Here is a 27,864-nt window from a genome sequence, read left to right as displayed (position 1 = left end):
CAACTATGAACTACCTCAACATCTCTGCTTCTTGAGTGTGATCGTTCAAAAATAATAACAGTCGACATTAAACGACCAACACAAGTTTTTTAAAACACTTCAGGAAACTCTGAAATGATAAACGTGTGTATTTTTGTTTCAGTGTGTCCTGCAGACGTACAGCAGCTGATGGTGAATAAAGAAGAGGTTCCCCCTGAGCAGCAGCAGTGGAGCCCCCTTGTGGAGCAGGAGGACCCAGAGCCCCCCAACATTAAAGAGGAACAGGAGGAACCGTGGACCAATCAGGAGGGAGAGCAGCTTCAACAACTTGAGCAGGCTGATATCAAGTTCACATTGACTGCTGTCACTGTGAAGAGTGAAGAAGATGAAGAGAAACCTGACTTGTCACAGCTTCATCGGAATCAGACTGAGGAGAACAGAGCGGACTGTGGAGAACAAGAACCAGCCAGGAACTCGGGTCCTGATGGACATTTACAACAAGGTACTGAGGACAAGACTGTAGACAGTGAAGATGATTGGATGCAGACCAGGGGACCTCAGTCTGGTTTAAATACAAAAAATAACAAACAGCCTCTAAGTGATATGAAATGTAAAACGGGTAAGAAAGCATTTAGTTGCTCTGAGTGTGGTAAAACATTTAGACAAAAGGGGGATCTAACTGTACATATGAGGATTCATACAGGAGAGAAACCATTTAGTTGCTCCGAGTGTGGCAAAAGATTTAGCCAAAAGTGCAGTCTAACTTTACATTTGAGGAGTCATACAGGAGACAAACCGTTTAGTTGCTCCGAGTGTGGTAAAAGATTTCGCCAAAAGGGCGGTCTAACTGAACATATGAGGATTCATACAGGAGAGAAACCATTTAGTTGCGCCGAGTGTGGTAAAAGATTTCGCCACAAGGGCAGTCTAACTTTACATATGAGGAGTCATACAGGAGAGCAACCGTTAAGTTGCTCTGAGTGTGGTAAAAGATTTGGTCAAAAGGGCGATCTAACTGTACATATGAGGATTCATACAGGAGAGAAACCGTTTAGTTGCTCCGAGTGTGGTAAAAGACTTCGCCAAAAGTGCAGTCTAACTTTACATATGAGGAGTCATACAGGAGAGAAACCGTTTAGTTGTTCAGAGTGTGATAAAAGATTTGGCCAAAAGGGCGATCTAACCGTACATATGAGGATTCATACAGGAGAGAAACCATTTAGTTGCTCCGAGTGTGGTAAAAGATTCCGCCAAAAGTGCAGTCTAACTGAACATATGAGGATTCATACAGGAGAGAAACCGTTTAGTTGCTCTGAGTGTGGTCAAAGATTTTGCCAAAAGGGCAATCTAACTGCACATATGAGGATTCATACAGGATAGAAACCGTTTTGTTGCTCTGACTGTGGTAAAACATTTATCCAAAAACACCTGCTGAATAAACTTAAGAGAAGTCATACAGGAGAGAAAGCATTTAGTTGCTCCTAGTGTGGTAAAATATTTAGACTAATAGGTAATCTAACTGCATATGAGTAGTCATACAGGGGAGAATGAATTTACTTGCTCTGTGTGGTTAAATATTTAAGTTGCATCGTTTGCAAAAAAAGATTTATTAGGATTTGTCCCCTATTCATATTATACGTATTAATAGTTCACTGTTGTAAATAGAGAATTTAGAATCCCACCTTCACCTGTTTTTATCAGAGTTAAACAATTTCTATATCCCTAGAAAAAATAACTCATTGAATAACATGAAAGATTTGTGTTGATATTTCTTGTTTCTACTGATTTGATTTATGCCATATATATTACATACCCATATATACTTAATGTATTTTTCATAATGTCCTCCATGTCTGGTAAAAAATTCGCCCGAAATTAACAGCTGAATATACAAAAGAGAAGTCATACAGGAGAGAAACTATTTAGTTGTTCCGAGTGCGGTAAAACATTTAGAAAAAAGTACCATCTAACTGTACATGTAAGAATTCATACAGAAGAGAAACCATTTGTTGCACTCAGTGCGGTGAAAGATTTAACCGTACGTTCATTTTAAAGACACACATGAGAATTCATACAGGAGAGAAACCAATAAATTGCTCCTAGTGTGGTAAAAGATTTAAACTAATGGGCAATCTAACTATACGATTAGTCATACAGCAGATAATAATTTTACTTGCTCTGTGTGGAAAAAGATTTAACTGTAGGTACAATTTAAAGAGACATGAGGATTCATACAGGAGAGAAATGAATCGTTTGCAAGAAAATATTTATATAGATCTATCTACCCAGCTGTCTTGAGATCATTAACAAGTTCTTCCTGTGTAGTTTTGGGCTAATTCCCTCACCTTTCTCATGATCATCGATACCCCACGAGGCATGATCTTGCGTGGAGCCCCAGACCGAGGGCGATTGATGGTAATTTTGTGTTTCTTCCATTTCCGAATAAGGGCACCAACATTTGTCTACTTCTCACCAAGCTGCTTGCCGATGGTCTAGTAGCCAATTCCAGCCTTGTGCAAGTCTAAAATCTTGTCCCTGGCGTCCTTGGACAGCTGTTTGGTCTTGCCCATGGTGGTGAGGTTGGAATCTGACTGATTGATTCTGTGGACAGGTGTCTTTTATACAGTTAACGAGTTGAGATTTTGAGTACTTTCTTAAAGTGAGAGGACTAATCAAACTAGTCTATGGGAGCCAGAATTCTTGCTGGTTGGTAGGGGATCAAATACTTATTTCCCTCAATCAAATGCAAATCAATTTATAACTTTTGTATTTTGTGATTTTCTGGATTTTTTTATTTGAAAATCTGTCTCTCACTGTTAAAATAAACCTACCATTACAATTATAGACTGTTCATTTCTTTGTCAGTGGGCAAACTCGACAAAATTGGCAAGGGATCAAATACTTATTACCTTCACTGTATATACCTATGTATTTTGCATAATGTCCTCCATGTCTTTATGGTTAAAATGTTTTCCTTGCACAGTATGTATATGTATGTTCTTAACCATTTCATCTGATTAAATATGTTTGTTTTAAATCACTGCGCTAACTGATCAGTAACTGAAGAGACAGTTAAAAAGTGGAGGGACATGTGACCATGGCTGTGTTAGAATAATACATTTTTCTCAGGAAGGTTCAGAGTGAAATGGCCTGAAGTATTTCAGTGGCCGCCATTATAAAAGCTGTTAGAAATCTGAATGATAAGGAAAGGAGCTTCAATGCTTCCTAACTTATCACCTTTAGCATAGGAAACACCAGACCATCCTTGATGAAAGGAAAAAAGAAAATGTAGTCCCACAATTCATTTAAAGCGATGCAACCTCGTAGCTGCAGCTGGAAACACCCACGTTAGCACGTCATTCTCTCATCTCCTCTGAGTCTGGGAGCAAAGCGGAGTTGATGCTGCATTCCAGACAACTCGGACGTCGTAATTTTCCAAACTCCTACTTGGAAAAAAGTGTAATGGACGCCACTCAAAGTCGGAGTTCGGACATGTGTTCTCGGAGAAGAGTCATCTACCCCGACTTCACCGAGCACCAGTTCTCTGACGTCACACAACAATGGCTGCGCTCATGGAGACGTAGATCCTGTAGCTGAGGCCCGTCTGTTGGATTCAGTGACAGTGTGTGTTCTCTCTTATGTATTGAATGGCGTCGTCTCCCTCCTCTTTTTTTCTGTACGAAAAAAGGCTGCGTGATGAGACAGTTGAATTGTCTCATCACGAGAAAAATAAATCAGCTGTTCACGGTCAGACATGTATGTTTATGTTTATGTTTGATGTGAAGTTGGAACTGTGAAATTTCGAGTTGGAATATCTGACATCCGAGTCGTCTGGAATGCAGCATTACACACACACACACAGACAATGAAGCAGCGGTGAGAGAGGAGAACTTGTTGATGACGAGGCGGTAAATGTCAAATGGGAGCAACACAAGTGTGAATACAGGGTTCCGGACTAATGATAAATTATTATCATCAGAGTCTGACATGATACAAACCAACCGCTGCTTCTGTTCTGATCCTGAAACAGCGGTGTGTCAGAGTGTGTCGTCCTCCACACTCACTGACCTGAGCTCACTTTACACTTTCACTATAAACACCAACACTCATTACAAGTTATGAGAACCTGAACAGAACTGAACTTTAATTTGTCTTTGTTTGATTCTCTCCAGAGTTTATGAGACACACACACACACACACTAACCCCTTGCTCCTGGTATTTCACGTGATGGCCTATAGCATGATGATTATATATTTTTTCACGTTAATCATTTGTAAACTGATTTGTACAGTTCAGTTTTCATTGAACACGTTCATGCACAACACTTATTAAATGATCTGATTACTGACATCAGATCGATTTACTATGTTTAACTGAAAACTGGCTTCAAAATGGTGAATATGTACACTACCGTTCAAAAGTTTGGGGTCACTTAGAAATTTCCTTATTTTTCAAAGAAAAGCACAGTTTTTTTCAATGAAGTTAACATTAAATTAATCAGAAATACACTCTATACATTGTTAATGTGGTAAATGACTATTCTAGGTGGAAACGTCTGGTTTTTAATGAAATATCTACATAGGTGTATAGAGGCCCATTTCCAGCAACTATCACTCCAGTGTTCTAATGGTACATTGTGTTTGCTAATCGCCTTAGAAGACTAATGGATGATTAGAAAACCCTTGAAAACCCTTGTGCAATTATGTTAGCACAGCTGAAAACTCTTGCTGGTGAGAGAAGCTATAAAACTGGCCTCCCTTTGAGCTAGTTGAGTATCTGGAGCATCACATTTGTGGGTTCGATTATACTCTCAAAATGGCCAGAAAAAGAGAACTTTCATGTGAAACTCGCCAGTCTATTCTTGTTCTTAGAAATGAAGGCTATTCCATGCGAGAAATTGCGAAGAAACTGAAAATTTCCTACAACGGTGTGTACTACTCCCTTCAGAGAACAGCACAAATGGGCTCTAACCAGAGTAGAAAGAGAAGTGGGAGGCCCCGGTGCACTACTCAGCAAGAAGACAAGTATATTAGAGTCTCTAGTTTGAGAAATAGACGCCTCACAGGTCCTCAACTGGCAGCTTCTTTAAATGGTACCCGCAAAACGCCAGTGTCAACGTCTACAGTGAAGAGGCGACTCCGGGATGCTGGCCTTCTAGGCAGAGTGGCAAAGAAAAAGCCATATCTGAGACTGGCCAATAAAAAGAAAAGATTGATATGGGCAAAAGAACACAGACATTGGACAGAGGAAGATTGGAAAAAAGTGTTATGGACAGACGAATCAAAGTTTGAGGTGTTTGGATCACACAGAAGAACATTTGTGAGACGCAGAACAGGTGAAAAGATGCTGGAAGAGTGCCTGACGCCATCTGTCAAGCATGGTGGAGGTAATGTGATGGTCTGGGGCTGCTTTGGTGCTGGTAAAGTGGGAGATTTGTACAAGGTAAAAGGGATTTTAAATAAGGAAGGCTATCACTCCATTTTGCAACGCCATGCCATACCCTGTGGACAGTGCTTGATTGGAGCCAATTTCCTCCTACAACAGGACAATGACCCAAAGCACACCTCCAAATTATGCAAGAACTATTTAGGGAAGAAGCAGGCAGCTGGTATGCTGTCTGTAATGGAGTGGCCAGCGCAGTCACCAGATCTCAACCCCATTGAGCTGTTGTGGGAGCAGCTTGACCGTATGGTATGCAAGAAGTGCCCATCAAGCCAATCCAACTTGTGGGAGGTGCTTCAGGAAGCGTGGGGTGAAATTTCTACAGATTACCTCAACAAATTAACAGCTAGAATGCCAAAGGTCTGCAATGCTGTAATTGCTGCAAATGGAGCATTCTTTGACGAAAGCAAAGTTTGAAGAACAAAATTAATATTTCAAATAAAAATCATTATTTCTAACCTTGTCAATGTCTTGACTATATTTTCTATTCATTTTGCAACTCATTTGATAAATAAAAGTGTGAGTTTTCATGGAAAACACGAAATTGTCTGGGTGACCCCAAACTTTTGAACGGTAGTGTAGTTTTAAATGACACCCCCCACCAATATAAACAATCATATTCCTCAAAGCACAGGCAGAGGTGGAGGGGTTGGAGCAATCTTTAAATCCGACCTATCGATCAACCCTCGACCAAAAGGTAGTTATAACTCGTTTGAAAATATTATAATCAGCCTCGTACATCCAAGTCTGAAGTTACATAAACCAATTCATCGAGTTATCATATATCATCCGCCTGCCCCTTACTCTGAAGTTTAACTGAATTCTCTGAATTTCTATCTGAGCTAGTTCTTACGACAGATAGTCATTATAGTCGGTGATTTCAACATTCATGTAGATGTTGTCAATGACTTAGTTCAGCATTTAATTCATTCATGAACTCAATTGGTTTTACTCAACATGTAAATAAACCCACTCACTTTTTCAATCACACTTTTAATCTTGTTCTGACATAGACATTGAAAATGTCATATTTCCCCAAAACCTTCTTCACATTACATTACATTTTACACACACATGACACACACTATTACATGTGTCAGTACAATACAGGAAAGTCATCAAATCTTCACTCCCAGACTAGTTGATAACTTTGTTAATTATTACAGCAGCCTCATTAAAAACAAACCTTGATGCTGTCGCCCCTGAAAAAGAAGAAAGTAAATCAGAGGAGATTAGCTCCATGGTGTAATTCTCATACATGTTACCTGCTCACTTATCAGTCTCTTCTCTCCCCTTTCTCTGCCTATATTTCCACAGCCAAAAGCACTTTTTACCAAACTACAATTCAATCCTCATTTTCTAACTCCAAAAAACTCTTCTCCATCTTTTCCAACCTCCTTGACCCCCCCAGTCCCCCTCCTCCTTCCTCCCTTCTACCAAGCCACTTTGTCAACTACTTTACAAAAAAGATAGATGACATATGCTCCTCATTTTCTAATCCTCCTTCTATAACTATATTTCAACAACTTCATCTTCATCCCCTTCGCTTTCTTTTTTCACCCTCCTGTCTCCCAATCAAGTTCTTACCTTGGTAACCTCCGCCTGCCCGACCACCTGCCCCCTTGACCCATCCCATCTCACATTCTCCAGTCTGTCGCTCCTGACCTTCTTCCTTTTCTCACCCATCTTATCAACACTTCCCTGTCAACTGGCTGTTTCCCTAACTCTCTGAAGGAGGCAAGAGTAAATCCTCTCCTGAAAAAACCCACCCTCGACCCGTCTGAAGTAAATAAGTATAGACCTGTCTCTCTTCTTCCCTTTGTTTCCAAAACTCTCGAGCGCACTATCTTTAATCAACTCTCCTCCTATCTTAACCACAATAACCTTCTTGACCCTCACCAGTCTGGTTTCAAGGCAGGCCACTCAACTGAGACGGCCCTCCTTGCTGTCTCTGAGCAACTTCACACTGCTAGAGCAGCCTCTCTCTCCTCTGTCCTTATCTTTCTAGACCTCTCTGCTGCATTTGACACAGTGAACCACCAGATCCTTATTTCCTCCCTTCAGGACCTGGGTGTCTCAGGCTCTGCTCTCTCCCTGCTCTCATCCTACCTCAATGACCGCACTTATCGGGTAACTTGGAGAGGATCTGTGTCTGAACCTTGTCCTCTCACTACTGGGGTCCCTCAAGGTTCCGTCCTGGGTCCCCTCCTCTTCTCTCTGTACACCAACTCTCTCGGCTCTGTCATTCACTCACATGGCTTTTCCTACCATAGCTATGCTGATGACACCCAACTAATCCTCTCTTTTCCCCAATCTGAAACACAGGTAGCAGCACGAATCTCTGCCTGTCTGACTGACATCGCTCAGTGGATGTCTGCACACCACCTGAAAATTAACCTTGACAAGACTGAACTACTTTTCCTTCCAGGGAAAGACTCTCCCACCCATGACCTGACTATTAACTTTGACAACTCCGTGTTAACCCCCACTCAGACTGCTGGGAACCTGGGTGTGACACTCGACAGCCAACTCTCCCTTACTGCCAACATTACTGTAACAACACGTTCCTGTAGATTCATGCTGTACAACATCAGGAGAATACGCCACCTTCTCACTCAGAAGGCGGTGCAGGTTCTGGTCCAGGCCCTGGTCATCTCACGGCTAGACTATTGTAACTCCCTCCTGGCAGGTCTACCTCCTAGTGCCATCCGACCTCTGCAGCTCATTCAGAATGCAGCAGCTCGACTGGTTTTTAACCTACCTAAATTCACTCACACTACTCCGCTCCTCCGCTCCCTTCACTGGTTACCGATGGCTGCCTGCATCCGTTTCAAAACATTAGTACTTGCAGAAAGTTTACACATCTTCCGCCGCAAACTAAAAACACACCTCTTCCGACTATACCTTGAATAACATTTTCAAACTAACAATTTAGTAGCACTTAAATGGCACTTACTTATAGCACTTTGTAGTTTTGCTTTTTTGAAGAAATTGTACTTTCTCAATTCTTGTTGTTCTGGGTTTGTACCCTCATGGTTGAATGCACTTATTGTAAGTCACTTTGGATAAAAGCGTCAGCTAAATGAAATGTAAAACATCACGGAAGCTGGTGAGGAAGTGGCGTTCCACCAGCCAAGATGATTTTCACCTAGCCTGGGAAGATAGTCTGATAAAATACAAGAAAGCCAGAAGCTCCTATTATTCATTATTAATAGAAGAAAATAAGAACAACCCCAGGTTCCTCTTCAGCTCTGTAGCTGACAGAGAGCCACAGCTCTACTGATCCATCTAGTCCTCTAACTCTGAGAAGCAATGATTTTATGAACTTCCTTACAAATGAGATTATAACCATCAGGTAAGCAATCCACCACCTCCTCCCCATGAACAGCATAGATACATTGTCTAGTACAGAAACCATAGAACCACCTGTAACACCAGATTTATATTTGGACCACTTTTCTCCAATTGATCTTCCTGAACTCTTCCTAGTTTCATCCTCTAAACATACAACCTGTCTATTAGACTCTGTCCCAACTAGACTATTTAAGGAAGTTTTCCCCCTAATTGACAGTTCCATACTAAATCATATTATGTCTTTGATAACTGGCTACGTACCAAAAGCTTTTAAGGTAGCGGTAATTAAACCTCTGCTTAAAAAGGCCACTCTTGATCCAGATGTTTTAGCTAATTATAGACCTATATCAAATCTTCATTTCCAAATTCCTAGAAAAAGCTGTTGTTAACCAGCTGTGTTAATACCTAAACAGTAATGGTTTGTTGAAAGACTTTGTCAGGATTTAGAATAACCACAGCACAGAAATACCACTGTTAAAAGTTACCATTGACCTTTAATGGCATCAGATAATGGACTTGTCTCTATACTCGTCCTGTTGGATGTTAGTGCAGCATTTTACATCATAGATCGTAAGATTCTGTTACACAGACTGGAACAACATGTAGGGATTAAAGGAACGACATTAGGCTGGTTTAAATCATATTTATCAGATAGATTTCAAGTTGTTAATGTTAACAATGACTCCTCAATGCACAGACAAGTTAGTCATGGAGGTCCACAAGGTTCTGTCCTTGGACCGATACTCTTCATCTTATATATGCTCCCTTTAGGCAACATCATCAGAAAGCATCACGTACACTTCCATTGTTATGCAGAAGACACCCAGCTCTACTTATCTATGAAGCCTGATGTAATCACTTAGTTCAACTTCAGGAATGTCTCAAGAACATCAAGGCCTGGATGACCCAGAACATCTTACTTCTAAATTCAGATGGAGGTCATTGTAATTGGCCCTAAACATCTCAGAGAAACACTGTCTGACCAGATAGTCACCTTGGTATTAGTTTGGCCCCTAGTTCCACTGTGAGGAACCTTGAGTTATGTTTGACCAGATCATTTTACCATTGTGGCAGTAGACCTTGCCACGGGGCTCTCACCACAGCAACCAGAGACGAACCATTCGCTTTTAAGCATATTTATTTATGAACATAAATTCAAACTTAAACTTCTAAGCTTTTCAGCGCCGTAGCTCACTCTGCAGCTCGCTCCGTGTCTCCGGGCGTCTCTCGAGTGTCTGAGTCTTTGAGGCAGCTCCGATGCTGCTTCTTAAGCATGAGGACCAATCAGCTAACAGCTCTCACCTGCACTGATATATCCTCTGTGGTGCAGGTGAGGGGGTTTTCCCAGCCCCGTGTAGTGTAATTACTTCCTGCTCTGTCTCGTTGGTTGACCTGCACATGTTTACACCCAGAGATAATATAATGATAACATAATTATGTCAGAGGAAAGCTGTTGTACAACATCGCCGAATAAACTTAAGGTCATGACCCCAGTGAATCACAGGTGACTTACCGGGTTTTATGAATTACTGTTTAATTAAAGTAGGCAACATATTTTTGGTGTTATTTAGTAATAATTTTACAATAATGTTTCAGCATAATGTAAATCAAGGGATCTGAGAGAAAACAAGACTTCTGCACTTCCACTAGGAAGACCTGGCAGGAGACTTTGACCAATCACAGGGCAGATCAGTTGAACATCCCGAGTATGAGACTCTACGATCAACTATTTTGCCAGCGATCCCATCTACAGCAGCTTTAAATCATTATTTAATTACTATCTTTATTTGATCAAATTCTGATTTGTTCAAAGCCTCTCTCTATCTCTCTCTCTCTCTGAAAAAGAATTCCCCTAACTTCCTGTCACAAGTTTTCTCACCACACGAACACACTCCATTTTACCTGCCCCTTCATTCGCTGAGACAAATCACCAGGTGTGAGTCACACTCCTGTTACTATAGAAACCTAATGTTACATTTGACAACAATACAAAACAAAAACAGCTCCAGATTGATCCATTTTATTCTCAATGTTTTTTACAGGAAAAGGAAGAAAGTAGGACATGATTTGATTAAGATATAAAATACAAATTTCCTCAGAGGGGTACCACAAGGACTCAAGCAATGATAAAGCAATGACACACTAAACTCACAGCTTAATGCAATCCAATACAATAGTACATCTACAGTACATTTCGCTCAACAAAAAAAGAACTGTTCAATATTGCATCCAAACCGTGTAGCATATATTTATTATATATATATATACATAGTGTTTAAAATATAAACTCAAAATACATTTCAGTATATAAACAAAACAAATATATTTATATCTGATTCTGCATATAAAAGTAGTTAACATCATAATATGTTATAACTACATTTAGTGTATCATCCAACATTATAAGTATAAATATATTTCTATATATAAAATCTTATAAATGCATATAATAGAAAATAGTTATTATAATTAATAAAGAGAATCTATTATCCAAGGGATAAATTTACAACATTCAGAGGGGTCACTGCAGTGCTACAGGGCAGTGAAGGGGTCCTTCCTCGTGTTGCGACTCTCCCAGCTTCCACAGCTTCCGTTCATGTTTAAGTCCGACTCAAGTAGCTTATTACTCCGCCTAAAACTAAAGGTAAAAATATTTAAAAGTTTCTTAATAAGAAAATTCAACCAAATGCCTGAAGTTCACAGGATTGGTTTCTCAGGTTTGTGACATCACAAACCCTGGCTGAATGAATCTGTTTTTTTTTTGGTTAAGGTGGAAATACTGATATACTGGCGCTGACTGATTATTTCTCTAAAAATGTCTTTTATCATATAAAAGGCATGAGGGGGACAAAAACTTGATTTTGACCAGAGGAGGACTGTAACTGGGGCAGTTACAGCATTACTACTGGGCTTTGTTTGGTCCTCAAAGTGCACACGCTGGCACAGCAAAGAGTCCATTCAGCTTCCACAGCGTGAAGAACTTTTCACCTGTTCACCAATACGTCACAGCTATCTGCTGAGCAATTATCATTACAGGCCACATTTACATGGACACCAATATTCCAATATCAACCTGAACAGCATTCTCTGATTACCTTAACCCCTATGAGGTCACTCTATTAAAAAAGCTGGGCATACACTGTGCTACTTTAGAAATGATGTTGTTAAATTCACACTATACAAGTAGATTGTCTGAGATGGAAAGTCACAGCCACGACACTACCTGACTGCTCAGACTCTACGTTGCATCTGCTTTTTGAGGAAGAATTCAAGGTCTGTTTGCTGATATGCAAACAAGGGAGAAACATGCTGCCTTTATCATATGTGTCACTCTGTGTGCCAGAGGGATCAGCATTCAGATACACAAGTAGCTTGGAAGACAAAGATTTGGCCATCTTTGCAGAAAGCAAACAAACTGCATTTGAGGCAACTATGTTGTAAATTGATCATGATCTACACTGATTACTGTACTGTCAGAACCCCTTTATCTCCTTTTTCTTTCTTGCTGTGCAATTGCTTTAGACAATTTCCTACTATTGTGTTTTACCATTTCACACGACTAAGTGAGAGAAAATGTGCTGATTATGGGGAAATCAACCTGAGTGCAAGAGCCTGACGACAGTCAAACAACATTTCTTTCATGTCAGAAATTCATCCGACTGTCCGAAGAGTGGTCAGGAGCATCTGATCGCTCCTCAAACCCCGCCCCTTGTAAACAACACAACAAAATATGCAAGACGAAGCTGAAAATCGCTCCGATTCTAAAATATGTCACGCGACTCAGAAATCTGGTCACAATCTGGCTCAAATCGCAGTGTATGCCCGGCATGAGTCTTAATCAAATCAAGACGTGGAGTATTCTGACTTAAGTCACATTATGTAGACATGTCGACGTATCAATCGCTACATGGACATATGGCAGTTACCAGCTGCTTGGTGGCATATGCCCTGGGTTCAAGTGTAAACACTAAGTAGTAAGTCTCACTGATCAGACTACTATCTGTAACATGTAAACAGGAGTATGAATGGAATGTTCTGTGAGTAACTCAGGTAAACATCACAACTGGAATGATGTCTTATTCATAATAAGGTTAATAGTCCTGCTATTGCTGTCCATGTAAACATAGTCAATGTTGGGACTATCAAAATACTGTTTGCGTTTTGCAATGCAAATGGGCAGATGAAAAAGGTTAAAACCTGACTTAATACGAGGCCATGTGTGGTTCCAGCTGGTAAAGGAGAGAGTCTGTCGTGTCCAGTTGAACACAACAGTGGTGGATGTGAAGTGTACAAAGGTACATCACAAACAGTCTTTGCTCGAGTCCTAGTGATACCAACATCCCTAAAACCAGCACGTCCTGAACTGATTACATTCATGGACAGTTTGTCTTTAAAAAGCATTGGATACTATGTAAAAGCTTCAGCTTACCATGACTATGTAAATAGCTAAAATATGGATGTGAGAGAGAATAAGCTGCATCATTTCATACAAAATAAAGATGGTTTCCAACAAAAAGGCACTAAGCACTGATTTTGGCCAGATGTAAAGAGTATTGCAGCAGTAACAAAGCGATAATGTAATAATAAAAAACACTTGTACTAAAAGATTCTACAGGAAGCATCATAAGCATAAATGTAGTTCTCATCAGTAGAAACAGACTTAGAGATTAAATGGACAGATTAATTGGATAAAAAGGCTGGTTGGTTAACAGATGAAGGTCCCTCTACTGTCCCACTGGTGCTTGTGCTTCCACGTCCTTCATGTTCACAGGAGAGTAAAAGCAGGTCCTGCCAAGAAAACATCATTGAATACATGCCACAGGAGGACAATGTGTGTTATTATGCACACTTTACAAAATATTCTTACAATTACTCTTTGTTCTGAAGTAGATCAAACCAACAAGCACAATAACGAAGGAAATGATGATGATGACAGGAATGATCCTGGAGCGGGATGTGGTCTTCTTAATTTCAGCAACATAATCTAACAAGGAATACATGGGAGGAAAATGGGTTTAACTCAATTTTAAATAATAAATCCACAGATTTAAGTCACAATTATAATATAAACTGGTCAGGCAGGGTGTCGTCTAACACGTCTCATCCCCCAACAGCCACATAGTTTCCTCCACCAAGCAGGTTATGTTTCACCCCTGCAGCATTAGACTGACACAACTCAACGACACAAACACTGTAACTTTAATTTATTGTTTTAATACATCCTCACCTTCCGGAGGCACGACCTTTTTACAGCAGACAACTGTAAAAAGAAAACATTCTTACATCAGATCGTTGGATAAATGGAAATACACATTTTAGATTAAAAGTATGAATACAAAGAATACAATGGAATAAAACACAGCATCATTAAACTTCATGAATAGGTCTGCCAGGAAATGATACTCACCGGTGCAGTTGGATGTGTGCTCTTCATCCTATGGAGAAGAAACAAAAAGGGACAATACAGTGACAACAGGATTTTGGGTCGCATTGTCGGGAGGCGAAGGCGGCACGAAATCTCTCTGTGCAGGAAAAACTCTGGATAATGTTATTGTCCTAGTCTGAGTTCACAGAATAAAGTTTTCACACGTGTCTGATGGTTGGTTGGTTTATCAGCACAAACTAAAAATGTATTTGCACCAGACTTGGAGGAGGGATGGGGTCGCAGCATGAGAAGAACTCGTTCAATTTTGCAACAACAAAAGGGGCGAATCCTTACTTTAACATAACAGATTAAAAAAAATCTGCAGTCATATTTAGTGAGTTGATATTTATAAGTGTGCAATTTAGTGCAGCTTCAAATTTTCCAATTTCTTAAAATTATTTGTTCCACAACTGTAGTTTAACTGTAGCCTTTCCAGACACATATTTTGTGTTGCTATATAATACTGTGTTAAGTTTATTTCTCTTTAGCAGACACACGTAGTTAAGAGTAAAATATATGTTTCATTGGTTTTCATTTCACTCTGTAATCATTTAGGTGATCAGACCACTCCCCTTTTTCTTTAACATGTATACTATAACAACTAGACAGTCGTGCTGGATGGTTCAGTCTTGGCTGAGGTATAGATTCTGTACCTTCTATTCATAATTCTGAGAATGAAGTCCGTCACTATATTTCTTTTTACATTTCAAACATTTTGCATAACAAAATTTTTTTTTTTCAGATTAGAGCTGTGATACCTCTGAAAGACAGTCTCGTGTGTAGATGACCCGTGGGAAGCATTCTGAGGTGATGAAGGTGCTCACGTCCGCACTCCTGACTGGACCATCCTTCCATCCTTCCTCATGCGCGAGCACGGAGTGCTAATGTCAACATACAGAAGGGAAAAGAAAAAGTCTGTCACACAAACCATGTTACAAAAATGTACAAAACAATGTGAAACTCATCAAGATGAGCTCAACCCTCATACTGATGAAGTGATAACATATGCATGCCAATACAAGAGTGAAGCCGATAAGATGAACATTTTGCAAGATGTGGAATTGTGAAATGAGTTGGTAGATGAAAATAATAAGAATAAGAATAAGAATACTCTGGTTTATTTCACTTACACCTGTGTCACTTGCGTTGGCCCACGAATAGCTACAGCCTGATGCCCTCTCATCTGGGACGCTGTAGGTGGTTTGAGTGACAGTACAGGTGACGTTCTGAGTGACAGTACAGGTGACGTTCCCTGCCCCACAAACTTGTAGAAGACAATCTGGAGGACAGAAAGACAGGACGATCACCAGAGGCACGATTCAATTATGAAGTGCCCTCAGGTCTGAGCTGGGTAGACTGTAACAAATCGAAAGACTGTAAAAACAATTGATCAGACAACTGCAGCTCATTGAAAACACAACAGCCTGAGTCTTCACTAGCACCGGGACAATGGATCATATCAGGCCAGTTCTCAGGTCCTTTCACTGGCTTCCTGTCCATCAAAGAATTGACTTCAAGATACTGCTGTTGGTTTATAAGGCACTGAATGGTTATCTACATTTCTAATCTACTACTATTTTAACCATCCAGTCCCCCCAGGTAGTCCGGGACGGGTCTACTTTCTGTCCCCATCTGGATCAATCTCCTACCAGAGAACTGCAGGTCTGCTGCTACTCTCAATCCCGAGCACCGAGGTCACTGCAGCTGCAGGGTGTCTCCAGATTGAGGCTAAATAATAGAGGTGACCGGGCGTTTTCAGTGGCTGCCCCTGAACTATAAAACCCATAACATGCCTCCATACTGCTTGTGTGGAATCATCCAAGTGTCCGCAAGCCCTTACATTCATATTCGACTTGAAATTAGGTCATTTACACCTTGTCCCCTCACCCAAGCCGGTTGAGGCTGATCGCTGCCGACACTGAGTCTTGTTCTAGATTTTTATCTCCACTGTAGCTTAGTGTTTTCTCATCATGGGAACTGTTGGGTTTCTCTATTGTAAGTTCTTAACCTTTACAAATAAAACTGAATTGAATAGATGGTTAAGATTGTCCATGTATTTGTACTTTTGCTTGAGTAAAACGTCAGTGCTTCCTCGAACACTGTTGTGAATGGTACCCGAAGCTGCGGTCAGAGTCGGTCACACCACTCTGCTGTAACAACTCCTCCTCCTCCTCCTCCTCCCCCTTTCCTCTTCCTCCTCCTAAAACAAAATCTTTTTTGGGCTCCAATGACCGATTACACCTTGTGCAAATATAATCTAAGTGTGACAAATGTTATGTGACGCATTTTGAAGTTGACAATCATAACACTGACTTCATTATAAACTTATTGTGTATTTCTGAGTAACAAAGAAAATGAATTCATGCTCGACAGACTAAATGAAACAGGGGATATAAACATGTATGAGTAGAAAACACTCGAGAAGTGTTCGGTGTCATGTTTGCTAAACTCACTCAAACAGTCGCACTCAAACACGCACACACGGTGGTGCCGGCAGCAACACTCATGAACATGACTCGTGTGAAGAGACCTGAGTCGATACTTCTCTCACTTTCACTTTCTAACACTCGACACTTTCTCTCTTCGCTGCGCAGGTTTCAGGCTCAAATCATTGAAATGAAACATTACTCACATCCGACCAAGACCAGAGCCGAGACGCGCGTCCCCCTCTCCTCCATCTTCCTCCATTAATGCTAACTTCAAGTGTCTTCCGACTGCAAATTGTAACATTTCCTGTTCCGGTCCAACCTCCAGAATAAACCTGCTAATGGACGCACACTTCACCTGAGTTTAGATCTGCTAATCTAAACTAAAATAAAATAAACTAAACTGACATAAACTAAGTCAAAATAATATTAGATTAGACGTGACAAGATCCAACAAGATGCAACACAACATGACCATACAATTTGATATGATACGATTTTATTGTAGGAAGATCTTGTGGCAGCTTGCTCCAAGATTACAGTATATCTATATTAAAGAGGACAGTGGGTAGAACAACAAATCTAACAAATATTAGTGAAAATGAAAATAAATGAATAAATAAAGTGTATTTTAGGTGATATAAAAAAATAAAGTATATACAGAATAAATGCAGAACCAGTGCCTGTATTACAAATAACAATAGAAATTAGAAAAAATAAGTAGAAGTAAGTTACGTGAGACGGAAAACTAATACTAAACAAAAGTGGCAGTAATTAGAAATGAGGAGTTAGTCATATGGAGTATTTCACATGATATTGAAAATAATATGATGGAAAAAACTGTGATATTCCACATAATGGATATGATATCGTAATATTACACATGAAAAAACAGAATCATAATGCACTTGTACTTCTATGGTCCTCCCTGCAGAAGTTCTACAGTTCGATGGCAACAGGAAGAATATAGAGCACTCTTCAACACAAAGTACAAAGTGCTGCAAAATAAGAAAACAGATGGTTAAAATACAAAGGAAGTACATAAATAATAACAATAATAATAATAGGGATAAAAGAACAATAATCACCAGGCAGCCCAATCAAATTCAGGCACAAGCCTTTCTGAAAAAAGCACATTTTTAGCCAATGATGATGTCCAGCCTAGTTTTCAGCCTATATAACTCACACAGACATAACTGCATGTGGCACATCAATGACAATGCAGGCAGTTATAATAAATCCTCAAGCAAACATATCTGTTTTGTAGAAGTGTTCGAGGGGGAATCACTAATGACAGCGAGAAATTCTGAAGTAGCCCTGGAGCAATAACATAGACCATGAGAACAGCCTGTACCAAACAGACTGATTTAGAAAGGGCACTGTACAAGTTTATCTTAATATTTGAACCATGTACTTGTCTCCGTTTTCAATGTCCTGAATATTTTGATATTGCTCTCTCCTATAGTAGACTACTTCAAGGTTCAGATGTCCGGCTAACGTTACAGATTAATCCGGCTTTTATTTTGGTAAAGCTACCCGGAAACGTATGCTGTTGTTTTCTGCAAACCTGATCAGCTTTAAAATGAATGAGTAGATGATGCAAGGTGAGTAACTCAGCAGAAATTATGACCCCATCACGTGATGATGAAAAAGTCCCAGTGTGCCTACATCCACTTGAATGATACATTACATTCTTACATGAATAGTTAGATGTAGGGTAACAGTTGTGCACGTGTACATATGCACCGCTATCTTCTCTATAGGCCGAAACACCTGTTTACATCCATCTCACTTTAATGCCCGTTTATTTCTTTTCACAGTAATCCTCGGTACGACGTCATCGATGCATTTGCTGATGTAGCAGATGACTGCGTCCGTGTATGTGTTGATGTTGTTGTCCTGGAGCACACACCACTCCGTAGTGCTGAAGCAGTCCCGTAGAGCCGAGTCTGATTGGTCGGTCCACCGCTGAATGGTCCGAGTCACCGGTCTGTCATCCTGCTCTGTCACGTTCACAGACATTTTCAACCTGTCACTGCTCCAGTCTGTAGTCCCCACATGCTTCAAGGAGACCATCACTGTCCCTGTTCCGAAGAAAACGAAAACCCTCTGCCTGAACGACTACCGCCCAGTAGCACTCACCTCCACCATCAGGAAGTGTTTTGAGCGGCCAGCAGCTTCAGGTTCCTCGGGGTTCACAATCAGTGAGGACCTGACCTGGACTCACCACACAGACTCCATCAGGAAGACGGCCAGACAGCAGCTCTTCTTCCTACGCCGGCTGCGGAGGCTCAACGTGGATGCCAGGATTCTCTGCAACTTATACAGGTGCACCATAGAGAGTATCCTGACTGGCTGCATCACAGCCTGGTATGGCAGCTGCACCGCCCTGAACCGTAAGGCTCTGCAGAGGGTGGTGAAGTCTGCTCAGCACATCACCAGGACTGAGCTGCCATCCATGGAGGACCTCTACACCCAATCTGGAATCTTGAAGCTCATTCTATTTAAAAGGTGCAGAATACCTGGACCCACTTCTAGCAACATAAGTTTAGGGGAGATCTACGTTGAGGTAGTTAGTGGATTGTGTAGTGATTCATTTTAAATGAGAGAACTGAGTATTTAAATAGACTTTTGGAACAGGGGCCGGCTCTGTCCACTCACACTCACTCACACGCATCGACCTGGTATTGCTGTACCTCCAGGAACAGTGCACAGACACACCCACAAGAAAATCAGATATTAATGTTTTATGATACATTAGGATTATTTAAGTCAGTGGTGGCCATCATACAAATACACAATATTATGTTAATGTACTGACAAGTTAATACTTCTGGTTTAATCAAAGTCCTGCTACCGCTGTCACGTTGGTCACATTGGTCACATTGGTTGGTTTCATGTTACGTAACGTGACACCAGCTGTAACCATAGACCGTATGTAAGATACGAGAGTCAGTCTGTCACTCGGCCTGGACACAATATCTCAACAACCACTTTCAGTTTTTATTAACCATGTGATCTGTGTGATATTTGCTTATGTTAAATTGGTTCATGATATCAAAATGGAATGACCGTCCTGTGGTTGTATGCCTCCGCCAACCAGTGCAGTTTCAGTCCCTCCAGGTGTTCCTTACATTGCATTCACTGTAATAGGAGATGACCCCGTGACCTTTGACCACTGAAATATAATTCAGTTCATCTTTGAGTCATAGCCTTAATGCAGCAAAAAAATAAGTTTTGTGAGGTTACAGTGAACTTTGACCACTTTCTTATTCATATTTTAATCAGGTCATCCTCAAGTTCAAGTGAATGTTTGTGCATGATGTAAAGAAATTCCCTATATTCCATCCACAAGCACATGAGGTCCCTGTGACCTTGACCTTTGACCAGCAAAATGTAAACAGTTAATCTTGGATCCAAATGACCATTTGTTCCAAATTTGAAAGGATACTCTGAGGGTGTTCCTGAGTTATTGCGTTCACAAGGCAAAAAATTATGTGATTTGAGACCACAATGACCTTGACCACCAACTGAATATTTGAAGCAAATTTTAAGAAATTCCCTCAAGGCATTATTGAGATTCTTGTTCTCAAGAATGGATTGGACAAAATGCTTGTGACCACTGGAATATTTTTACGCAGTCATAAAAATATCCTTTTACTTTGGTTTACAACACCAGTACAATACGGAGGCTACTGTATTTCCAAACTGGTCTTCCAGACATGTCAGCAAATAAAAGCTTTATCTGCTTGAAGAGATACAGATCAGAGCAGACTTGCGCTGCTAAAATAGGCAACAAACTGAAGAGGTAACACTGTTGTCATGAAGCTTTTACAATTAACGGATCAGACTTAACAATACATTTTTGCCTTTATTGAAATTAATGAATTAAATTAAATTCATACATAAACAAAATGCCAACAATAACACAGGGAACCTTAACCAGAAAAAAAAAAGTAAACCACCAAAGTCAATGCAGGTTTATAAATTAACATACAGGGGTAGAGTGCCTATAAAACACTTGCACTGTTGGACTTCATGTTTTGTTTATTCAGCTATGAATCACGGTTGATTCATGAGGTTTGATGACACACTGACAAAACGTTTCTCGTAAGTGATCCTGAACATTTCAGTTGAACCGGCGTAAAGAATCCACTGTGATTCAAAGCTGTCAAACAATAAAACATTAAAGATCCACAAGGATGAGTGAATAAAGGCAGAGTACAGAAGCCTGAATAATGAGTTTGATACATTTTGACATTATATTCCCTTACATGAAATATGTGCTTTTAAACATGGATGAATGCTGAGTGTAAAAATAGTTTTCACATTGGAGAAAAAAAAAAGAAAAATAAGATTGTCACCTTGTTCTCATACATTTATCAAACACACACTCTTTGATCGAAACACACACACACACAGGTTATTTTTAAAGCTTTAGATGCCTTGAAGCACATAGGTAGTAACTTTTAACTGTGTTGCACAACATTAGATGTGGCCGTCACCAGTGAGTTTTAGCTTCTAGTTCAGTTACATTTCAACATCTGTAAGTAAATAAAACATCTACACCCTTGTTGACCTTTAACTCACTTAATGACCTGTTACACACTCTGCTCCTTGTAACTCTCATATCTGTTTGTACATATATAAACAACAGACACACTTTCACACTCTGTGCACTATGTACACAAGCCCATATTACAAACAGTGAATGGGTAAACAGACACAAAAGGTAGTAACACACAGGCTGTAACAAACATTAAATAACTGCATGTTCTTTTTCCATAGAAAAGGGAGAAATTGGTTTGTATTGCTTTGGCCTGTTCTGTGAGCAGCCTGCTCATGTTCTCCTCCTCGGTCCGCATGTGTGCAGTAGCATCAGCCACTAAACTGCACCACTGAGAGGACTTGGCAGCAAGGACAAGGATGGGAACCCTTCCTAATTGTCCCGTTTTGTTACTCATCTTCTTTTTAACCACCGTTTTGCCAAGTCTTTCCCTGTTGCTTCCTCTTCTTGGCGGAGGCTTCATATTAGCACCCAAACAAATCTTTTTGTGCCGTGAAGTCTGAGTCGTCTTGGTCCCATTTGCCTGGGGACAGGCACTCTTCAGTGTTGAAGTCCTGAGGGTTTACCCCAATGTCCAGGACCTGGGGGTTAGTGCGAGACTCAGCGAGTCTAGAGGAGCAGAGGGAGAGAGATATTTCATCAGTAACAGTCATGATGAATCCAGGGTACTGTCGCTACATTACGTTTAAAAGCTTGTGAACAATGGTACAGTGTGTGTACAAAATATGGACATGAACATGAATTCTGAAAGTGGCATTCCTGTTTTTCATGAAGGAAAATCATAAAAAAAGAAAAAATATTCCCCTTTATGAACTAATAATGACTAGTTAATAAAGTAGATGACACCATGCTTTTACAGCACATACAGAACACAACAATTAAATTCATGACGTCTATCACTCAGAGACAAATCTGATGAGGGTGAGGCAGACACACAAAACATTTGTGATGAAGACACTGAGGGAAATTTAAGTTCTTTGAAGGAAGCCGGATCTTATGGCTCATTGTTCTTTGTTTTAAGGGGGCGGGGTCACTATGTGTTATGCCTGAAATAATAACCAGGATAACACTGATTTCTTTTTGCATATGTGCACTACGTGTAACAGCACTAAATTACTTGTATTGCTTGACCTAATATCAATGAACTGAATCGTAAACATTACACATGTAAAAGAGAGTCTTGGGTTTAAAGTGACAACTCACTGAGACGATAAACGCCTTCACATAGATATTAAACCATTGTTAGAGAAATAATAGGATTGGTACATCAATGGGGCAAACACTAGTCCTTTAAGGGGCGAGAAGTCCCCTTCTCAGAAATGGATATCTTGTGTTATCATTGTTTATAATAATAACTTATATAGCGCCTTTAAATAATTACCTCCACCAAGGAGTTTGTTTTTAATGACATTTGTTTGTTAGCAGGATTACTCAAAATCTACATATCTGATTACCATGACATTTTGTGGAGGGGTGAAGCATGACTCAAGGAAGAACGCATTAATATTGGAGTGGACGGGGCAGATCCAGGGATTCTTACTCCCACTTTCTTTAACATAGCGAGCTAGGGCAATAGCCTTGGTGGAGGTATGCGCTCTCCGAGTGCCAATCTAGTTTGTTAGTTAGCAGGATTAGGCAAAACCTATTAAACGGATTAGAATTACCAAACGTGGTGGAAGGATGTGGTATGGGTCAGGGAAGAACCCATTCAATTTTTTGTGTGGATCCGGATCAGGGGCAGATCCAGGAATTATTCACACTGCGAAATAGGGTATTTTTGACATTTTCACCATTTTCCTAGGGAATATTTCATGGATCTTGGTGGAAAAAAGGTTTCAAATGTTTAGGGAACTGACATCTATGAGTGTGTTAACTTTGGTGCAGCTTGACTGTTCGGCCTTGTTGGAGGTATGCGCTCTACTGAATGATATTTTTCATGTAATAGGGAGTGACGTGGTTTTAGGGCAGCGAAAGTTGGGCAGAATTTTAAAAAAGGACCTGAAGTACAATGCAACTCTGTTTCCTTCATTCTTACCAAAGAGCCATTGAAAACAATCGCCACATCACAAACGGAGGACTAATCAGGTTCTGTGGCAGAGACCCTCGTCTTTCAGGGATGGATCCAACAGTGGAATGAAGTCAAACAAAAGTTCTGAGCTACAGCATGTTAATGGTATATGGCCTTAAAATGAAACTGTGAAAGCACGTGTCGCCATTAATCAGGTGGTACACTGACATTAAGGCAGATGAGCAGACTTGAATGTTGGGTCGACTGATGGGCAATGAGGTGGAAGTCACTAGATCCATATATGATGTCGTTACCTGAGTAGGATTCAAAGCTATCCAGACTGCGGCTGAGGGTGCAGAGGAAACATCACAAGTCAGGCAAAGATTTAACTCAGAACTGTTCTGAACTACCTCGTAAAAATAAAAAATTCAATGGACAGTTTGACCTACAGAGGGCGACAACCTTGATTATGAAAAAAGGTATATTTCCTCTGTGCAGGACAGAAAACATGCATCGTACTGATGATCTTTATGATCAACAGGCACGTCAGAGGATTTCACATCTAGAGCAGTGGCCAGTGCTCAGCCAGCAGGTGGCAGTGCAGTCTCACAAAGAAGCAACAAGATGAACAGCATTTGAATTAATCTGCAGTTAACAACGGGAGATACAGGGGTTAAACTGCTCATTTAAGAGAATTAAAATGTCACTCATAAAACAATAATAACAGACTCTTTGAATCAAAGGATTAAAAGTAAGGCGTTGCAGTGAGCGAGCAGATGTTTTTGTGATGCTGCATGTTACAAATCTCCAGGCTGTTTACATTGACATGATCAAATGTAGGACAGAATAATTTGGGACGAGAAAAGAATTAAGGATGAGGAAAATAGAATTTCCCAATCTCAACGTATACTGTCTGTGATTTAGTCGATTTTCAAGATCAATAGACATATATAGTATTACACCCTATAGCCACTAATTTGCTGTTAATGGTCTTTTTTATAATCTAAAATGATATGGGGGACGACAAGGCACATTTACGTTACTTGGCTATAAACAGTCAATTTATCCGAAGCTTATGTCAACCCTCATGTTGAAGTGTGTGTGTGTGTGTCACACACCAACTATCAGGTACAGTGATAATACAAAGACTGTCATTCTGTTATGGCCTCATTCACAGAATCTTTAATTGTCTCTAATTGTCTTCTACCACACCAGCTTCATCTCGCAGACATCGACCAGGCCTGGCTCTCGAGGGGCCCCTGAACTTTCTTCACTTCCATAAATCTACATGTGGATGCGTCTCTGCTCGTGCTGGGAGCATCCTCATTAATCACAGCACAGGAGATTAACGGCATTAAGGTGTAATTAAAGTGTGAGCAGACAAATATCCATCCAATAACAGACAAAATGGCCTCTTAACGCCTGATTACAGAGAATGTGGAATTCATTCTCTTCTTTTGCTAAACAGACACATGACAAATAGAAGGCAGAGCCCAAGCAGAGCCAAAGGAAATACATATCTACTAATATAAGGTTGAATCTGTCGACCACCACAGCTTCTCTGAGTGCTGCTGATATGCACTAAACTAAAACATTAACCACACTGGACTCTGGCTCCATAGTTTGTTGCTACGTCGGCAGAGTTTAAAAGGAATTCGGCTCAGACAATGGACTTTCCCTTCAACCTAAGACATGAAACTTAGAGCTTATCTTTGTCATTATTTTTTTCCCACGTTGTGCTACAAAAATAAGTTACTCTACTGTGGTTTTGTGGTGTAAATACCAAGCAATGTGTCCGTCTGATAATCACATGCTTCCCGAGCTTATGTGAAATCAGTGTGTCGGTCCGAGACCATGGTAAATGGAGCCCTATACAAAATCAGCGTGAATCAGGAAGGCTGGTCGGCCGTGCCAGGGCCTGTAAGCTGAGCCCGTCTGTCTGTGGGAGAGCACTGGGCTGAGGCGAGTGCAGGGGAGAGGCAGTGTTTATTATGAGAGCAGCCCAAACCGCAGGTGGCTATTTCCAGAGCAGCGGCTTGTGTGGCTGGTTGGCAGAGACTGGGCTTTCAGGGAAGAAAAAATTATCTACATCCTGGTTCACTGGTTCTCACCTTGAGAAAGCCTCGTCCAGACCGTCCTCCAACTCCTGCCATAGAGAACACACACAAGTTGGTTAAAGTTTGTTTTCTTGAGAGATGATCAGTAAACAGTGATTAATAATGTTAAGCCAACACACACTCAAACACTTTTCTCTAAACTGCAATGGTCTCGGGAGGCTACTCGCAGCCCCACACCCACTCCAGCTATGTGACCATTTGATAAGGCCACTTCTCTTCAATAGGCTATTGTCTAACTCTGAGCAGCAGCACTGCAGCTCCCGTGAATACAACAGGTACAGAACATCACCAGGCACTTAATCAGTGTTTCCTTCATGGTATCCTTCTTTTCCTTTCTTATCAAGCCCGAACAGCTGAAACCGACTGAGCAGCCGGACCTGTCTTACCCAGACAGTATTGTTGTTCTCCGTTGCGTGGTTATGCTCCATAAAGGAATCCGATTCTGCCTGTTTGGTCCCTGAGTGGACCTGTGCCACGTTGGCTCCCTCAGCCAGGTCCAGAAGTTTCCCTGTGGCCACCTCTGCAACATGAAACAGGCAAAGGAAAGCATAAATAAACCTTTCAAATCTCATATTACATTTACTTTCTGCGCAGTTCTAAGAATTCACTAACAGTTGTGGTCATAATAATAACGACTCATTTGCTCCAAATGACAATTTGATCGGCTCCTGCGATTATCATACAGTCACGCAGCAGTAAACAGCAGCATGCGTGCACAAAGTATAATGCCATGGTAGTCATTATGGTTTTCTTATTGAGGCTCTAATGTGTCTCATTAAAGCAGCCGTGTGTGGATTGTCACTCTGTGATAAGCGAGCCTGGAGTAACCCCCTGACTCGCATGTCTCTGATCTGTAACGTGATTGGTTAGTAATGGCCTCATCCGATGATAAATGTGTGTCAATAATACTTGTCAACACTCATTTCTGTCAAGTCTTTAGGCAAATGTTGTCCGCTGAGAACATTAAAACCTTGATTCCTCTTTGTTGTGCACACACTTCAGTTCTGAAACTAATGATCCTTAGCTGACCACCGCATTTGTAGTTTTCTGCTGTTATGAAAAAGGTAATATTGTTGGACTGATTGTGGTTCATGGGGGAAAAGAGGGAGGGATGGCTTAAGGTTGGTAAGGCCTTGAAGTTAAAAGCTGAGGTTCAGGTGGAAGTTCGGGGCTCTGGGAACAAACACCCAGAAGGAGACTCAACACTTTTTTCTCTGCATTAGCTGGGGTTCAGCCTTGATAGCGATAGGGTGAAGAGATCAGACATCCAGAGGGAGCTCAGAGTAGTCGCTGCTCCTTCATGTGAAAAAGGGCCAGTTGAGGTGGTTCAGGCACCTAATTAGGATGTCTCCGTTCATTAGAGGTTTATCGGGCACGGCCCAACTGGAGACCCTAAACTCGCTTGACAGACGACATATCCCATCCGACTCGGGATCCCCCAGGAGGAGCTGGAAAGTGTGGTTTGGGACTCGGGGGAGAGACGTCAAAAGCATCCTGCTTAGCTGGCTGCCTCAATGACCTGAACCCGGATAAGCGGAGGGAAATGGATGCATGGATGTATGCATCAATAAATCAACTAGTTGATCAAAACATGTATTATTGACCACCATTTTGTCTGTACTATTTCAAGCAAAATCACCAAATATTTAGTGTTTCCAGCTTTTCAAATGTGAGATTATGCTGATTGAACCATACTTGATATGTGTGCAGCATGTGACGGCTGCATCGCTTATCTGTTGTGTTTTGCACACGTCTGTTATTCACACAGGGAGCGTGTCTGCTGCAGAGATGCTGCTGGGATGCTTCTATGATGCTACGGCTATACTTGCAACTATTCCAGCACTACGGTATGAAGCAGTGCATCTTCCAGTCCTACAATAGCAATAAAAACCTTGTAAAAACAAATGAATGGATTGAGTCAACAGAAACTCGAGAGTGGGTACTTTGAAACAGGTAAAGGAAGTAGTGTCATTTATGAGAGTAAAGGAATTATAAGAGATGTAAAGGTGTCACTTCACATACTGGGAAATTGTGATGATTGTTTTTAAATATTTTTTGACATTATGTACAGTATATACATGATTAACTGTTTAAAATTAGTATTCTTGAGCAGTAAAACCTCACAATCAAGAGTAACTCAGGAAAAGTGGTATTTATATTGTGTGTGCACTGTGAGAGGCCTGGTGCCGGCAGATAGTGGAAAGTATCATGTCTCATGAATAAAGCTGAATCACCCACGACAACACCAGTGATCCTGAGAGTCCCTCTGACTCACAGTGAACACTACATAAATGTAACCTTCTGACAGCTACAAAGCTCTGCTGTCCCCAATCACTGCTTTAGGGCAGCCAGTAAAAAACCTCTGTCAGCAGAGAAATGCTCGGCCCATTTCATAAGGCACTCACATGCCTCTACCGCTCTGTGCATTACTCTGCTGTATGATTATGCCACTTTGCTTTACAGAAATCCAGCTAAAATGATCCACAGAATGGACGGTGGGATAATGGTAAAAAAAAACCAAGCCACTCTGTTACCAGAATCTGTT

General features: G+C 40.8%; 2 protein-coding genes and 2 long non-coding RNA genes across 5 annotated transcripts in view; 1 reads left to right on the top strand and 3 right to left on the bottom strand.

Moving 5' to 3' along the window:
• LOC117756014 overlaps positions 1-750 on the bottom strand; it is a 29,593-nt gene extending 28,843 nt beyond the window's left edge. Inside the window, exon 1 of the long non-coding RNA XR_004612712.1 lies at positions 660-750. This is a non-coding gene — a long non-coding RNA (uncharacterized LOC117756014). The remainder of the gene's footprint in view (positions 1-659) is intronic.
• LOC117756008 (gastrula zinc finger protein XlCGF57.1-like) overlaps positions 1-2,010 on the top strand; it is a 145,509-nt gene extending 143,499 nt beyond the window's left edge. Inside the window, exon 8 of the mRNA XM_034576281.1 lies at positions 143-2,010. Coding sequence (XP_034432172.1) covers positions 143-1,359 — 1,217 coding nt within the window. The 3' untranslated portion in view covers positions 1,360-2,010. The remainder of the gene's footprint in view (positions 1-142) is intronic.
• On the bottom strand, positions 1,282-16,051 carry LOC117756016. The gene is made up of 4 exons (XR_004612714.1): positions 16,042-16,051; positions 9,515-9,521; positions 2,022-2,272; positions 1,282-1,410 (listed from the first exon to the last, which is right to left on the bottom strand). It is a non-coding gene; the product is annotated as an uncharacterized LOC117756016 (long non-coding RNA).
• A 4,427-nt stretch (positions 16,052-20,478) lies between these two features.
• The window catches only part of ldlrap1b (low density lipoprotein receptor adaptor protein 1b), a 35,347-nt gene continuing 27,961 nt past the window's right edge, over positions 20,479-27,864 (bottom strand). Inside the window, exons 7-10 of one of the 2 annotated variants that reach the window (XM_034576291.1) lie at positions 25,706-25,839; positions 25,314-25,348; positions 23,517-23,548; positions 21,615-21,803 (exon numbers count right to left, since the gene is read on the bottom strand). In XM_034576291.1, the coding sequence (XP_034432182.1) occupies positions 21,757-21,803; positions 23,517-23,548; positions 25,314-25,348; positions 25,706-25,839 (248 nt within the window). In that variant the 3' untranslated portion in view covers positions 21,615-21,756. Of the gene's footprint in view, positions 21,804-23,516; positions 23,549-25,313; positions 25,349-25,705; positions 25,840-27,864 lie in introns of both variants that reach the window. The other variant, XM_034576290.1, reaches the window with a different exon arrangement.

This window comes from Hippoglossus hippoglossus, chromosome 22, assembly GCF_009819705.1.
Source record: "Hippoglossus hippoglossus isolate fHipHip1 chromosome 22, fHipHip1.pri, whole genome shotgun sequence".
In the NCBI taxonomy this organism is placed as follows: domain Eukaryota; kingdom Metazoa; phylum Chordata; class Actinopteri; order Pleuronectiformes; family Pleuronectidae; genus Hippoglossus; species Hippoglossus hippoglossus.
Note: the sequence above shows the minus strand (reverse complement) of the source record. Positions and strands in the feature narration are given on the sequence as shown.